General features: G+C 34.9%; 1 protein-coding gene across 1 annotated transcript in view; it reads left to right on the forward strand.

The window, feature by feature from the left end:
• Positions 1-15183, forward strand: part of LOC128264158 (unextended protein) — a 128035-nt gene that overhangs the window by 76371 nt on the left and 36481 nt on the right. The window contains exons 5-7 of the mRNA XM_052999520.1: positions 3408-3581; positions 3646-4291; positions 4349-4615. Coding sequence (XP_052855480.1) covers positions 3408-3581; positions 3646-4291; positions 4349-4615 — 1087 coding nt within the window. The remainder of the gene's footprint in view (positions 1-3407; positions 3582-3645; positions 4292-4348; positions 4616-15183) is intronic.

Consider the following 15183-nt stretch of genomic DNA (forward strand, 5'->3'; position numbering starts at 1 on the left):
TAAAAAATTCAGAAGAATTCAAAGAAAAAATTAACAACACATATATTGGCGACGATGAAAGATTAATTTCATTTGACGTAATTTCATTATTTCCGAGTATACCGACAGATCTAGCCCTGGATATAATAAAAAACAAATGGACAATAATACAAAAACACAGTAAAATACCGCAAACAATATTTATGGACATAATAAAATTTTGTATTCAAGAAAACAGATATTTCAAATTTGAAAACAATTTGTACACACAATTAAAAGGAATGCCTATGGGATCGCCAGCCTCACCGCTCATTGCAGATATTGTAATGGAAACTCTCCTGGACAACACGTTAGAAAATCTAAGACGACCTCCAAGATTACTGACAAAATACGTAGATGACCTGTTCGCACTCATTCAAGAGGATGACATTTAAACTACACTGATAATGCTCAACTCTTTCACCAATAATATTAAATTTACAATGGAACTAGAAGAAAACGACCAATTACCTTATTTGGACTCTGTGATAATTATACGTGGAAATCGATTAAAATTAAAATGGTACAAGAAACCAATTGCGTTCGGACGAATCATCAATTTCAACTCCAAACACCCAAAACAAATGATAATAAATACAGCTAGAAGCTGTATACATAGAATGCTCAAAATTTCAGACACGGATTACCACGAAGAGACGACCCAGGAGATAAAATCAATGTTGACAGACAATGATTTCCCAAAACACATCATAAAAACATTATTATCGGAACACAAAACAAAATAGCGTTAAAAACAATAAAAACAAAAAATATATGTCAATTACATACGCCCCGGCATTATCCGAACGTGTAGCGAAATCGGAATGCTACGACAAAGAAAACATATGTATCGCACATAAACCGGACCACACATTAAAATCTATATACAACAGAACAAAATCAAAGATAAATGAAATTGACAAAAAAGACGTAATATATAAAATACCGTGCAACGGCAACAACAACGAAATATGCAACATGATATATATAGGAACAACAAAATCTAAATTAAAAACTAGACTAGCACAACATAAATCGGACTTCAAAGCTAGACATCATACGAGCGCGCAAAAAACAGCACTCATGTCCCACTGTGCCAAGAGTAATCACTCACCGAACTTCGAAGAGGCGAGTATTTTATCACAAGAACAACACTATGCCAAACGATTCACCATAGAAATGCTACATATCATAAAAACACCTACAGACATACGGATGAACTACAAAACGGACACTGACAATTGCGCTCATTTATATAGACACTTACTAGGGAAAGAAAAAAATTAGTTAACAACTCCACGTCACCGGACGCAGACGTGTCAATTAAATGTATGTCAAATGTAAATTGTTTTCTGTTTGTTAAAAATATTAAAATCGTTGTAATTATTTTATAGTTGTCCTGAAGACGGTTGCCGAAGTGCAACCGAAATAAATTGACAAAATTACCAAAATTGAAATAATTTTGTGTTTTTTTTCAAAATCCTGACCTCGAGCCGGCTAACAATTAATATACTTTGGAAAGGTCGCCAAAACCAACTATATTTATCAAAAAACAAGAAAGAAAGCAAACTTCGGCAAGCCGAAGTTCATATACCCTTGCAGCTATTGCAAGAATTAAACATTTTTGAAAACATTAAAATTATGATTTACTTTCGTATATGTTTAAAAACATTGAAGCTATGATGATTTGCAGCTCAATTATTTGATAGTTATTTTATATATTTTTATTATTTCTAAGGGAGCTATATGATATAGACGTCCGATTTTGATAAAATTTAAACCATAATTCTGAAATATTTAACCATTGCTATATGTCGAAGAACTAAACAAAAAATTAAAAAACAGAAAAGTTATAATTTTTTTCATTTATTTTTCCGATTGTTCCTATGAGAGCTATATGATATAGTCGTCCGACTTTGATGAAATTTAATCCGTAAATCGGAAATATTTAACCATTACTAAATGTCGAAGAACTAAACAAAAAAATAAAAAACAGAAAAGTTATAATTTTTTAAAATTTATTTTTCCGATTGTTCCTATGGGAGCTATATGCTACAGTCGTCCGATCCGTCTCCTTCCGACTTATATACTACTTGCAATAGAAAGACAACTTTTGGGAAAGTTTCATGCAGATAGCTTTAAAACTGAGAGACTAGTTTGCGTAGAAACGGACGGACAGACTGACAGACGGGCAGACGAACGGACAGACGGACATGGATAGATCGACTCTCCTAGTGATGCGATCAAGAATATATATACTTTATAGGGTCGGAAACGTCTCCTTCACTGCGTTGCAAACTTCTGACTGAAATTATAATACCCTCTGCAAGGGTATAATAATCATTATTTGTAAGCAAAAAAATATCTCTCAGAAATAATGATCATTTTGCAAGCAATATTATTTCGCTTAAAAATATCACTCAAAACCCGATTGCAGCCATTCTATACGGAATTATTACAAGATTGAATGTGATGATATAAAAATAAGTTGCTGTTTTTGCAAATTATCTGATTTCATATTAGTTTGCTTAAATTAGGAATAGATTTAAATTTAATTTCTAGAAAATAATTAATATTTTAAAAATATTAAGTGAAAATGTTTCTTCCTTTAACCTGAAACCTTTTTTTTAATGACATTTTCCACGTCAAAATGATGGTGCATACTTTTAGGAGAAAAGTTTCAGTTTTTGTTGCTTAATAACTTTTGAAAATATTCATGCAAAACTACTTTTAATACACCAAATATTTAAGCTATGTCCGTAAAAAGTTAAAAAAAAAATGGTCACAAAGTAAAAAAAATTATAAACCAGAATTATTATTATGCACAACCACAAAGAATTAAAGACACATTTGTTCAGATTATTTTAGATTTTCTTTATTGAGTTTAAACAACACTTATAAGTGCCATTGTTTTCTTGCGATTGATTCTAAGCCAGCAGTGGAGCGGCCAGCGCATATGTTCACTTGGTGACAGATCGGTAGCGCATGCCAGACATGCGCGAATTGGGGCATTGCTTAAGTCTTAATTAGGATATAAACATTGTGGCCAAGTGCTGTATTATTTATGCATAACACTGATTACAGTGTACGTTCGTTTGAGAACATACTACAAAACAGACACGAAAAAATTGTCATTTTCAGATATACCAAAAAAAAAGTTACGATAGGACCATCACAGCAGATTTTCAACTCTGCGGCTACATATAGTAGTCTCCTATGCACACGCTCTTGGTGCGCATCGTCAATACATGTGCAGAAGTCCAAAGTGATCAACAAAAATAAATGGTTACCTTTAAGATCTTTATATATTAAACTTTCATAAGCACTTACAACTCTTATATCGTCCGATGTATCATTTTCCTCAATTGTTTTATTTTTAAATATTACAGGCAGTCTGTTCAAGACATGGCTTGGCTATTGGAGCAAAGACCATATTAATAACGAAAACCGTAATGGCTATTACAGCACCACTCTCTTATCCAGTTTCGCGTATTCTTGATAAGTTGTTAGGGGAAGAAATTGGAAATGTTTACAACCGGGAACGTTTAAAAGAACTGGTTCGAGTGAGTAAAATTTTTTTAAATCTGATTAAATCTGATTAATTATTCATATTAATTTACTATTTAGGTTACTAACGATGTAAACGATCTCGATAAAAATGAGGTCAACATCATATCTGGAGCTCTAGAACTACGCAAAAAAACTGTTGCTGATGTAATGACGCATATAAATGATGCTTTTATGCTGTCACTAGATTCATTACTTGATTTTGAAACTGTGTCGGAAATTATGAATTCTGGTTATTCTCGTATTCCGGTATACGATGGCGATAGAAAAAACATTGTGACGTTGCTTTACATCAAGGATTTGGCTTTTGTTGATACCGATGATAACACGCCTTTAAAAACGCTATGCGAATTTTACCAAAATCCAGTTCATTTCGTTTTTGAAGACTATACTTTAGACATTATGTTTAATCAATTTAAAGAAGGAACGATAGGCCACATCGCCTTTGTTCACCGCGTAAATAATGAGGGCGATGGAGACCCTTTTTATGAAACTGTCGGCTTAGTTACTTTGGAAGATGTAATTGAAGAATTGATTCAAGCAGAAATCGTCGATGAAACCGATGTTTTTGTTGATAACCGGACAAAAACCAAACGGAACCGATATAAAAAAGCAGACTTTTCTGCGTTTGCTGAACGCCGTGAATTGCAAACCGTTCGGATTTCTCCTCAATTAACATTGGCTACTTTTCAGTACTTAACAACTGGTAACGTATATTTTGTTTATCAATCCAAAAACTTGATTATAACAAAACGATTTTTAGCTGTCGATGCTTTTAAAAAGGATGTAATTTCGGAGCCCATTTTGCGAAGATTACTTAATCAAGACGTTTTTCACAATGTAAAAACAAAAGGAAAAAGTAAGGACGACCCAAGCCTTTATATTTTCACTCAAGGAAAAGCTGTCGACTTTTTTGTACTTATATTGGAGGGTCGAGTGGAAGTAACAATTGGCAAGGAAGCCCTTATGTTTGAAAGTGGCCCTTTCACTTATTTTGGAACACAAGCACTAGTGCCAAATGTTGTCATCGGTGAGTTTTTAAATTTAAATATTCTTTCAATTTTAAGTAGTATGTAAGTCGGAACGTGCTAAATCGGCCGACTTTATAATATAGCTCCACAAGAAACAATCGCAAAAAAAAAAAATAATAATAAAATAAAAATAATAATTATGCATACGCAGTGCCAGTTTATTTAAAAATGTGGCAACGCCCATATAACATACACCGTCCAATATCCGACCTCTATCATGTCAATATAATTTTTTTTTTGTGGAATTTTCTCTCTTAGGGGACTAACAAGTTATAAAATCTTGAATATATAAATTTACTTGATGCCCATTAAAAGCATCATTCGGTTTAATTGTGGCTTTATTAGTTACCAGGCGACAATTTGTTTACGGAATGTTTAGATCTCTCCAGGGCTATGCGGATATAGTTCCTAGCACTTTCGACTGTGTTTTTTGAATCAGCTCTATGTTACTGTGTTGCTATATGTCTAAACAGTGAAAACCGAAGTGGGGTCGGGACTTTGTCCGCACTTCGCTTTAAGACTTTAAGAATTATCTTCTAAATGGTATCAATATGTTTTTAATTGATAATTGTGGACCATTTTTTGTTGTTAATTATTCACTCGTTCTCTCTTAAGCGTGAAAAAGATAACCATTTCTCCAATGGGGTAGGTGAGCAGCTAATAATGCTGATGCCGTAAGTGGACATTTTCAGCAACTTAAGATGTTCATGGTATATCTGCCGTGTATAGGAAGTAAAGACTGTGTCCGAGGACGCTGCCTTGTGGCACGTCTCCCCATGAAGACTCGGCTTAAAAAGTAAGAAGCACCGTGTGTACTTATAGGTACGACCTTTTAATGCCTGGGAAACGTCTAGCAAGATAACAGAACAGTACTGAGTTTGAAAGCAGTTCGGAATTTGGTGGTGATTCGATTGACTTGTTGGTACCATGGTTTTCTCTTAATCTAAATTGGAGATCCGGGATGATGCTGCGTTCTGTCAAATGTGGCATTTTCTAAGACCTTGAATAAGCATGAGGAGGATAATCGGTCTGTATGACGAAGCAAGAGTTTTATTTTTTTTCTGGTTCCGGAATCATAATTATAATAGATTTTTTCGATTGTTGTGGAAGGTGACCAAATTTAGTTATGGTGAACTGATATACTTTTATACTTTAGCGAATTCATCCTATTTTTTGTTAAGAATAAGTGTTCAGATGACAAGTCAGATAGACTTTCGGCATCTTTGATTCCTTGAAATCCTCTCGTGATGGCGAAGTCAATTATATTTGGCTTTTTATTTGGGTCATTTGTTTTGTACTTGTGCTTAATGTTGTACTTTTTCATCAGGAGGAACGTTTGATTCAAACCCTTTTATTACTGCTTGCAGCCATTTGCTGCTTTAAAGCTAGTACGTATTAAAGCTTTAAGTATTGTCTTGTAATGATTTTGTTACGATTCAGAAGTTCTCCCAAAATAGAATCTGGAATTTGGTTTTTGTTTTAAGTTGCCCTTGGTTAGTGACATTACGTACATCGCCGATGAGACGAGGCTTGGCCTAGGGGACTTGCCTAGGCTCGACATCGTCGTCTTTTTCCAGAAGTGCAAATTAAATTAAAACAAACCATTTTAATTTCATGACCCCAAGTTTTCTTGACATCTAAATGTGTACCTATTTGGTCTATGTAATGTTAATTAGCGTAATTGTGTAGTACGGCCATTCCCCCAAAAATCGAGAAATTATCTTTGAAAGACAGCGATAGCTAGAATATGTTTTCAAAAGATAAGGTTACATTATAGCATGATTTTTTATAAATATTCTGTTGAATTTGCATAAACAAAATACTAACTAATAATGTGTGAAAGATAATAATAAAACGAAAACTTTTAGTTTAAGACGGTTTTTTTTCAGTGAATATGTTGTTAAAAAGCTAAATCTAGCGCTTGCTTCTTAAAATGGCTATAAATTTAAAAAAAAAAACATTTTTTTACCCACTTCATTGATATGGCTGCTCCAGTAGGCCTTGCAAAAGGTCATCCGGTCTATTCAATTTTTCAGCACTGGCTACTTCAATCGTCTCTGGATGGTTGGCCATTTTAAAGGACGGCACCCCTCCAAAAATAGTCTAATGGGGCTAATCGCCTTTTTGGCTGATTATCCCCTTACACGGCTTTGAAGTTTATTCTTAAAAAATCCCTTTTTTTTTGCACGATTTGCAGTTTGATGGAAGTTCGCAGCTGTGATTTCCTTTCTAAAATCGGGTGGATTCGAACGAATATCAAAATCTGCAACACGGCCTATACGGGCTTGAGTTCCTTATGTAATATGCTCGTCCCGTTTCTTTACACTATTTTCACATCGGTTCTTTTTTCGCCAATAACACTGCGTTTCTGACGATGAGTACTTCCCGAAGAGAGGCGTCAGACATGGTTCAGGACATGCTCAATTAGTTTGAAGCCTGCCTAGTCTCAACCTGCAACCTTCTCAACAGGCTTAACACTTATCAACTCGTTCTGGACGGCGTACCCATCAAGCTCACTGCCAGAGTTAAATAGGACAGGCGTCTCGCCTGAAAGTCACGTATAATGGCGGCTTGTGCTGCCAGTAAGCCTTGAAGATGAGGTGGCTCCTTCGCCCAGGTTGTGGACTCTCCCTAACAGCCTAAACTTGGGTTTTCAAGACTTCACTAATTCCCACACTTTCTTGGAGCACTGCCTGTAAACCTTCCATAAAACTAATAGAGTCTTCCAAAACAAAGTATTAAACCCCTACTATACACGAAAAATTACTGTTTTTCGAGATCTCGACGTTAATTCTGTTTGCACATCTATTACTAACACAGCCACCCGAAGCAGAGCAAGACTTCTTTCACATACAAAAAGACTAACCCTGACACTAGAAAGAGTCTTAAAAGACTACATCCATCCGACAACTGGTTACTTGAACGACCGGGTAATGGAAGACCTTTGTTAAGGACCTTTCTATTTGTACACTACTAGAAGTTTTTTTTTTATTGTGTGAAAAAGAATAAAGTTTCACACACCACACAACCCAAAAACCAATAAATTTTGTTCTTATCTAAAAAAAAAAGAGTAGTTACTATTTACACTCCCAGTGTCTTCTATTTGCGGATGATTTAAAAATATTCAGTACAAAACTGTGGCTGATTCCCATCTACTCTGACAGGATTTAGATTCCTAGAGCTTGTGGTGCCTGCGGAATCTGAAAGCCAATTCATTGTTACCTACAATTCACTTCGAGATTGTAACTTATAGTAGGCAAGATGTCAAAACTCAGGTACGCCCGCACGTCTGTTAGTCCGGCTTTCTGGCTCGTCGGGAGGGGTGTTTAAAGATGCCACACCTTGAGACCTACAGCATATTTATTTTATTTATAAACGTGCAAAAACGAACCAAAATATATAACTAAAGCGGAAGGAGAGTCATTCATTTAAGAGTTTAGTTCATGGCCCCTTTTAGTGTTTTGGGGTTGGGGTTAACAAGCGGGTATAAAAAAATATAATAATTTAAGCACACATTATAATGTTTATTAAAGCTAAAATATTAATAATAAAAAACTTCATACCATTCTTATGGACTTCAAATGGTATTTAAATCTCAGTATAATGTTTATATCGCCAAAAAAATATATAGAAGACTCCTCACGTTTGAATAGACTGAGGTTCCTCTTTTTTCGGCTCTCCCTCTAAGCTAGGCCAGATGAACTTATGTATGTTGTGGACTTTTTCTGTTGCAGCGAGCGTTTCGGACGAAATGTTTGCCAGGGTGCCAAATCTGCAGTGCAATATTCCTTGACGTCGCATTGATTGTCTAATGTATAAAATTAAAACGATCTTGCCAGGTGTTCTCGTTTTCCTGTGTATTTCTGACGATCATATTAAATCTATTGCTGCGGCTTGGGAAGCTTATCGCTATCCGATGTGAGGTATTGCTTTGAAAGTAACAACAACCATTATTACCGCCAAGACTTCCGCGCTTTAATTAGCCACAGAGCAGTTATTTTGGCTGACCTCAGTACAACTATTTACATATTTGGATACCGCGTTATTTATGACAACAACGTTCCCGCCTGCGTGATAAGTTTTGTCCTATTTGATGAGCCTTAATAGCACAATGCTCCCTCTGAATATGTTTTTTGTATACATAGAGCACTTTTAGCACCAACTGTTTTGGAATAGGAATTACCGCCTTTTAAAATGTAATACTTACCATCAGCATAGACTAGCATATAAGTAGGAAGGACAAAAGTGTCCTTGCTGTCATAAATTTTACCCATTTTTACTCTTTGTTGTTTCTTTTTCCAAAATTGGGGTTGTCTAGCTACATTTTTTACGGAGCCGTTCTTGATGTATGGGAATGCAACCACCGCTCTGGAATGTTACTCATTCGGTATATGAAACCATGTGGTATATTAAATGGTTTAATATTACCATACCTATTTAAACAAATATGACATATTAGCTGAGTAACGGTTATCATTATAGTCTTTCGACTATAGCGTACCCTCTTGTTATATCCTTGCACAGGGTATTATAGTTTCAGTCAGAAATTAGCAACGCAGTGAAGAGACATTTTCGACTCGTTAAAGTATTCTTGATCAGCATCACTAGCAGAGTCGATCTAGCTTGTACCTCTGTTTAACCGTTCGTCCGTCTGTCCGTTTCTACAAAAACTAGTCACCAGCTATAAAGCTTTTGTACTTCTGTTGAGTCGGAACGGATCGCACGAAATACCAAATAGCTCCCATAGGAGCAATAGGTAGAAAAAAAAAACATTATTACTTTACTGTTTTTTTAATAAAATAGTTTTTTAATTTTTGCTGTTCGATTTATAGTAACGGTTCATTAATTCAGAATCTCGGTTTAAATTAGATTAAAATGGACGACAAAATCATCTAGCTTTCATAGAAACAATAAAAGTATTGAAAAAAATTAAATAAACAAAAGAGCTTAGCTTATATTTTTCAATTTTTGGTTTTACTTCTTCATAATTCAAAATTATGCTTTTATTTATATTAAAGTCGGAAAATGATATTATATATTTTCCATAAGAACTATAGAATAATTTAGATATTATCTTAGCTTCAATTTTTTAAGCATATACGCAAATAAATCAAAATTTAAATGTTTTTATGAATATTTCATTTTTGAAACAACTTCAAGGGTAAATGAACTTCGGCTTGACGAAGTTTGCTTCGGGCCTCTGCTTATATAGCCGCCGGTTAGTGTGACCAGATGACGACAATCCCGTTTGGATAATCGGGTAATTGGGCGATGATTATCGGCGATCGATAACTCCGTCAAATAAGTGTGACCGGGTGTTTTTGGCTTTAGGCGCTTTTGAATAATGCCAATGTTTGGGTATGAGTTGTACTTAGTTTAAAGAGTTGTTGTGACGGTGGGCCGTCACAAAATATTATTCACTTTGATTAAATTATGTTCATAATTGACTGAAGGCTTAAATATGTTTTCTATTGAAATGATTTTTATAATTGATTCGAATACGAAAATATTATGTTCAATGAATTATAAAAGTGTTTGATTTCACTATGCGTTTTTTTTAGCATTGTACCCTTTACCCTTAAAAAACAACGAAGTTATTTTAAAAATGCTTCCACTTAAGTGAAGGATTCCCCTCTTTTTTTAAAAAGACGGGACAGTAAGCAATATTTCTTTAACAAGTCATCTTTAATCGCTCTTAATGCCTTTCATTGAAAGGAAGTTTCAACTTTCCATAAAACTAATTGAGTCTTGCAAAGCAAAGTATTAAACCCCTACTATACACGGAAAATTAGTGTTTTTCGAGATCTCAACGTTAATTCTGTTTGCACATCTATTACTAAGACAGCCACCCGAAGAAAGAGTCTTAAAAGACTACATCCATCTGACAACTGGTTACTTGAACGACCGGGTAATGGAAGACCTTTGTTAAGGACCTTTCTATTTTTACTCTACTAGAAGTTTTTTTTTATTGTGTAAAAATGAATTATGTTTCACACACTACACAACCCAAAAAACAATAAATTTTGTTCTTATCTAAAAAAAAAGAGTAGTTACTATTTACACTCCCAGTGTCTTCTATTTGCGGATGATTTAAAAATATTCAGTACAAAACTGTGGCTGATTCCCATCTACTCTGACAGGATTTAGATTCCTAGAGCTTGTGGTGCCTGCGGAATCTGAAAGCCAATTCATTGTTACCTACAATTCACTTCGAGATTGTAACTTATAGTAGGCAAGATGTCAAAACTCAGGTACGCCCGCACGTCTGTTAGTCCGGCTTTCTGGCTCGTCGGAGGGGTGTTTAAAGATGCCACACCTTGAGACCTACAGCATATTTATTTTATTTATAAACGTGCAAAAACGAACCAAAATATATAACTAAAGCGGAAGGAGAGTCATTCATTTAAGAGTTTAGTTCATGGCCCCTTTTAGTGTTTTGGGGTTGGGGTTAACAAGCGGGTATAAAAAAATATAATAATTTAAGCACACATTATAATGTTTATTAAAGCTAAAATATTAATAATAAAAAACTTCATACCATTCTTATGGACTTCAAATGGTATTTAAATCTCAGTATAATGTTTATATCGCCAAAAAAAATATATAGAAGACTCTTCACGTTTGAATAGACTGAGGTTCCTCTTTTTTCGGCTCTCCCTCTAAGCTAGGCCAGATGAACTTATGTATGTTGTGGACTTTTTCTGTTGCAGCGAGCGTTTCGGACGAAATGTTTGCCAGGGTGCCAAATCTGCAGTGCAATATTCCTTGACGTCGCATTGATTGTCTAATGTATAAAATTAAAACGATCTTGCCAGGTGTTCTCGTTTTCCTGTGTATTTCTGACGATCATATTAAATCTATTGCTGCGGCTTGGGAAGCTTATCGCTATCCGATGTGAGGTATTGCTTTGAAAGTAACAACAACCATTATTACCGCCAAGACTTCCGCGCTTTAATTAGCCACAGAGCAGTTATTTTGGCTGACCTCAGTACAACTATTTACATATTTGGATACCGCGTTATTTATGACAACAACGTTCCCGCCTGCGTGATAAGTTTTGTCCTATTTGATGAGCCTTAATAGCACAATGCTCCCTCTGAATATATTTTTTGTATACATAGAGCACTTTTAGCACCAACTGTTTTGGAATAGGAATTACCGCCTTTTAAAATGTAATTCTTACCATCAGCATAGACTAGCATATAAGTAGGAAGGACAAAAGTGTCCTTGCTGTCATAAATTTTACCCATTTTTACTCTTTGTTGTTTCTTTTTCCAAAATTGGGGTTGTCTAGCTACATTTTTTACGGAGCCGTTCTTGATGTATGGGAATGCAACCACCGCTCTGGAAAGTTACTCATTCGGTATATGAAACCATGTGGTATATTAAATGGTTTAATATTACCATACCTATTTAAACAAATATGACATATTAGCTGAGTAACGGTTATCTTTATAGTCTTTCGACTATAGCGTACCCTCTTGTTATATCCTTGCACAGGGTATTATAGTTTCAGTCAGAAATTAGCAACGCAGTGAAGAGACATTTTCGACTCGTTAAAGTATTCTTGATCAGCATCACTGGCAGAGTCGATCTAGCTTGTACCTCTGTTTAACCGTTCGTCCGTCTGTCCGTTTCTACAAAAACTAGTCACCAGCTATAAAGCTGTTGTACTTCTGTTGAGTCGAAACGGATCGCACGAAATACCAAATAGCTCCCATAGGAGCAATAGGTAGAAAAAAAAAACAAATTATTACTTTACTGTTTTTTTAATAAAATAGTTTTTTAATTTTTGCTGTTCGATTTATAGTAACGGTTCATTAATTCAGAATCTCGGTTTAAATTAGATTAAAATGGACGACAAAATCATCTAGCTTTCATAGAAACAATAAAAGTATTGAAAAAAATTAAATAAACAAAAGAGCTTAGCTTATATTTTTCAATTTTTGGTTTTACTTCTTCATAATTCAAAATTATGCTTTTATTTATATTAAAGTCGGAAAATGATATTATATATTTTCCATAAGAACTATAGAATAATTTAGATATTATCTTAGCTTCAATTTTTTAAGCATATACGCAAATAAATCAAAATTTAAATGTTTTTATGAATATTTCATTTTTGAAACAACTTCAAGGGTAAATGAACTTCGGCTTGACGAAGTTTGCTTCGGGCCTCTGCTTATATAGCCGCCGGTTAGTGTGACCAGATGACGACAATCCCGTTTGGATAATCGGGTAATTGGGCGATGATTATCGGCGATCGATAACTCCGTCAAATAAGTGTGACCGGGTGTTTTTGGCTTTAGGCGCTTTTGAATAATGCCAATGTTTGGGTATGAGTTGTACTTAGTTTAAAGAGTTGTTGTGACGGTGGGCCGTCACAAAATATTATTCACTTTGATTAAATTATGTTCATAATTGACTGAAGGCTTAAATATGTTTTCTATTGAAATGATTTTTATAATTGATTCGAATACGAAAATATTATGTTCAATGAATTATAAAAGTGTTTGATTTCACTATGCGTTTTTTTTTAGCATTGTACCCTTTACCCTTAAAAAACAACGAAGTTATTATTAAAAATGCTTCCACTTAAGTGAAGGATTCCCCTCTTTTTTTTAAAAAGACGGGACAGTAAGCAATATTTCTTTAACAAGTCATCTTTAATCGCTCTTAATGCCTTTCATTGAAAGGAAGTTTCAACTTTCCATAAAACTAATTGAGTCTTGCAAAGCAAAGTATTAAACCCCTACTATACACGGAAAATTAGTGTTTTTCGAGATCTCAACGTTAATTCTGTTTGCACATCTATTACTAAGACAGCCACCCGAAGAAAGAGTCTTAAAAGACTACATCCATCTGACAACTGGTTACTTGAACGACCGGGTAATGGAAGACCTTTGTTAAGGACCTTTCTATTTTTACTCTACTAGAAGTTTTTTTTTATTGTGTAAAAATGAATTATGTTTCACACACTACACAACCCAAAAAACAATAAATTTTGTTCTTATCTAAAAAAAAAGAGTAGTTACTATTTACACTCCCAGTGTCTTCTATTTGCGGATGACTTAAAAATATTCAGTACAGAAACTGTGGCTGATTCCCATCTACTCTGACAGGATTTAGATTCCTAGAGCTTGTGGTGCCTGCGGAATCTGAAAGCCAATTCATTGTTACCTACAATTCACTTCGAGATTGTAACTTATAGTAGGCAAGATGTCAAAACTCAGGTACGCCCGCACGTCTGTTAGTACGGCTTTCTGGCTCGTCGGAGGGGTGTTTAAAGATGCCACACCTTGAGACCTACAGCATATTTATTTTATTTATAAACGTGCAAAAACGAACCAAAATATATATAACTAAAGCGGAAGGAGAGTCATTCATTTAAGAGTTTAGTTCATGGCCCCTTTTAGTGTTTTGGGGTTGGGGTTAACAAGCGGGTATAAAAAAATATAATAATTTAAGCACACATTATAATGTTTATTAAAGCTAAAATATTAATAATAAAAAACTTCATACCATTCTTATGGACTTCAAATGGTATTTAAATCTCAGTATAATGTTTATATCGCCAAAAAAAATATATAGAAGACTCTTCACGTTTGAATAGACTGAGGTTCCTCTTTTTTCGGCTCTCCCTCTAAGCTAGGCCAGATGAACTTATGTATGTTGTGGACTTTTTCTGTTGCAGCGTGCGTTTCGGACGAAATGTTTGCCAGGGTGCCAAATCTGCAGTGCAATATTCCTTGACGTCGCATTGATTGTCTTATGTATAAAATTAAAACGATCTTGCCAGGTGTTCTCGTTTTCCTGTGTATTTCTGACGATCATATTAAATCTATTGCTGCGGCTTGGGAAGCTTATCGCTATCCGATGTGAGGTATTGCTTTGAAAGTAACAACAACCATTATTACCGCCAAGACTTCCGCGCTTTAATTAGCCACAGAGCAGTTATTTTGGCTGACCTCAGTACAACTATTTACATATTTGGATACCGCGTTATTTATGACAACAACGTTCCCGCCTGCGTGATAAGTTTTGTCCTATTTGATGAGCCTTAATAGCACAATGCTCCCTCTGAATATGTTTTTTGTATACATAGAGCACTTTTAGCACCAACTGTTTTGGAATAGGAATTACCGCCTTTTAAAATGTAATACTTACCATCAGCATAGACTAGCATATAAGTAGGAAGGACAAAAGTGTCCTTGCTGTCATAAATTTTACCCATTTTTACTCTTTGTTGTTTCTTTTTCCAAAATTGGGGTTGTCTAGCTACATTTTTTACGGAGCCGTTCTTGATGTATGGGAATGCAACCACCGCTCTGGAAAGTTACTCATTCGGTATATGAAACCATGTGGTATATTAAATGGTTTAATATTACCATACCTATTTAAACAAATATGACATATTAGCTGAGTAACGGTTATCTTTATAGTCTTTCGACTATAGCGTACCCTCTTGTTATATTCTTGCACAGGGTATTATAGTTTCAGTCAGAAATTAGCAACGCAGTGAAGAGACATTTTCGACTCGTTAAAGTATTCTTGATCAGCATCACTG

Source organism: Drosophila gunungcola, unplaced genomic scaffold (assembly GCF_025200985.1).
Source record: "Drosophila gunungcola strain Sukarami unplaced genomic scaffold, Dgunungcola_SK_2 000059F, whole genome shotgun sequence".
Taxonomy (NCBI): domain Eukaryota; kingdom Metazoa; phylum Arthropoda; class Insecta; order Diptera; family Drosophilidae; genus Drosophila; species Drosophila gunungcola.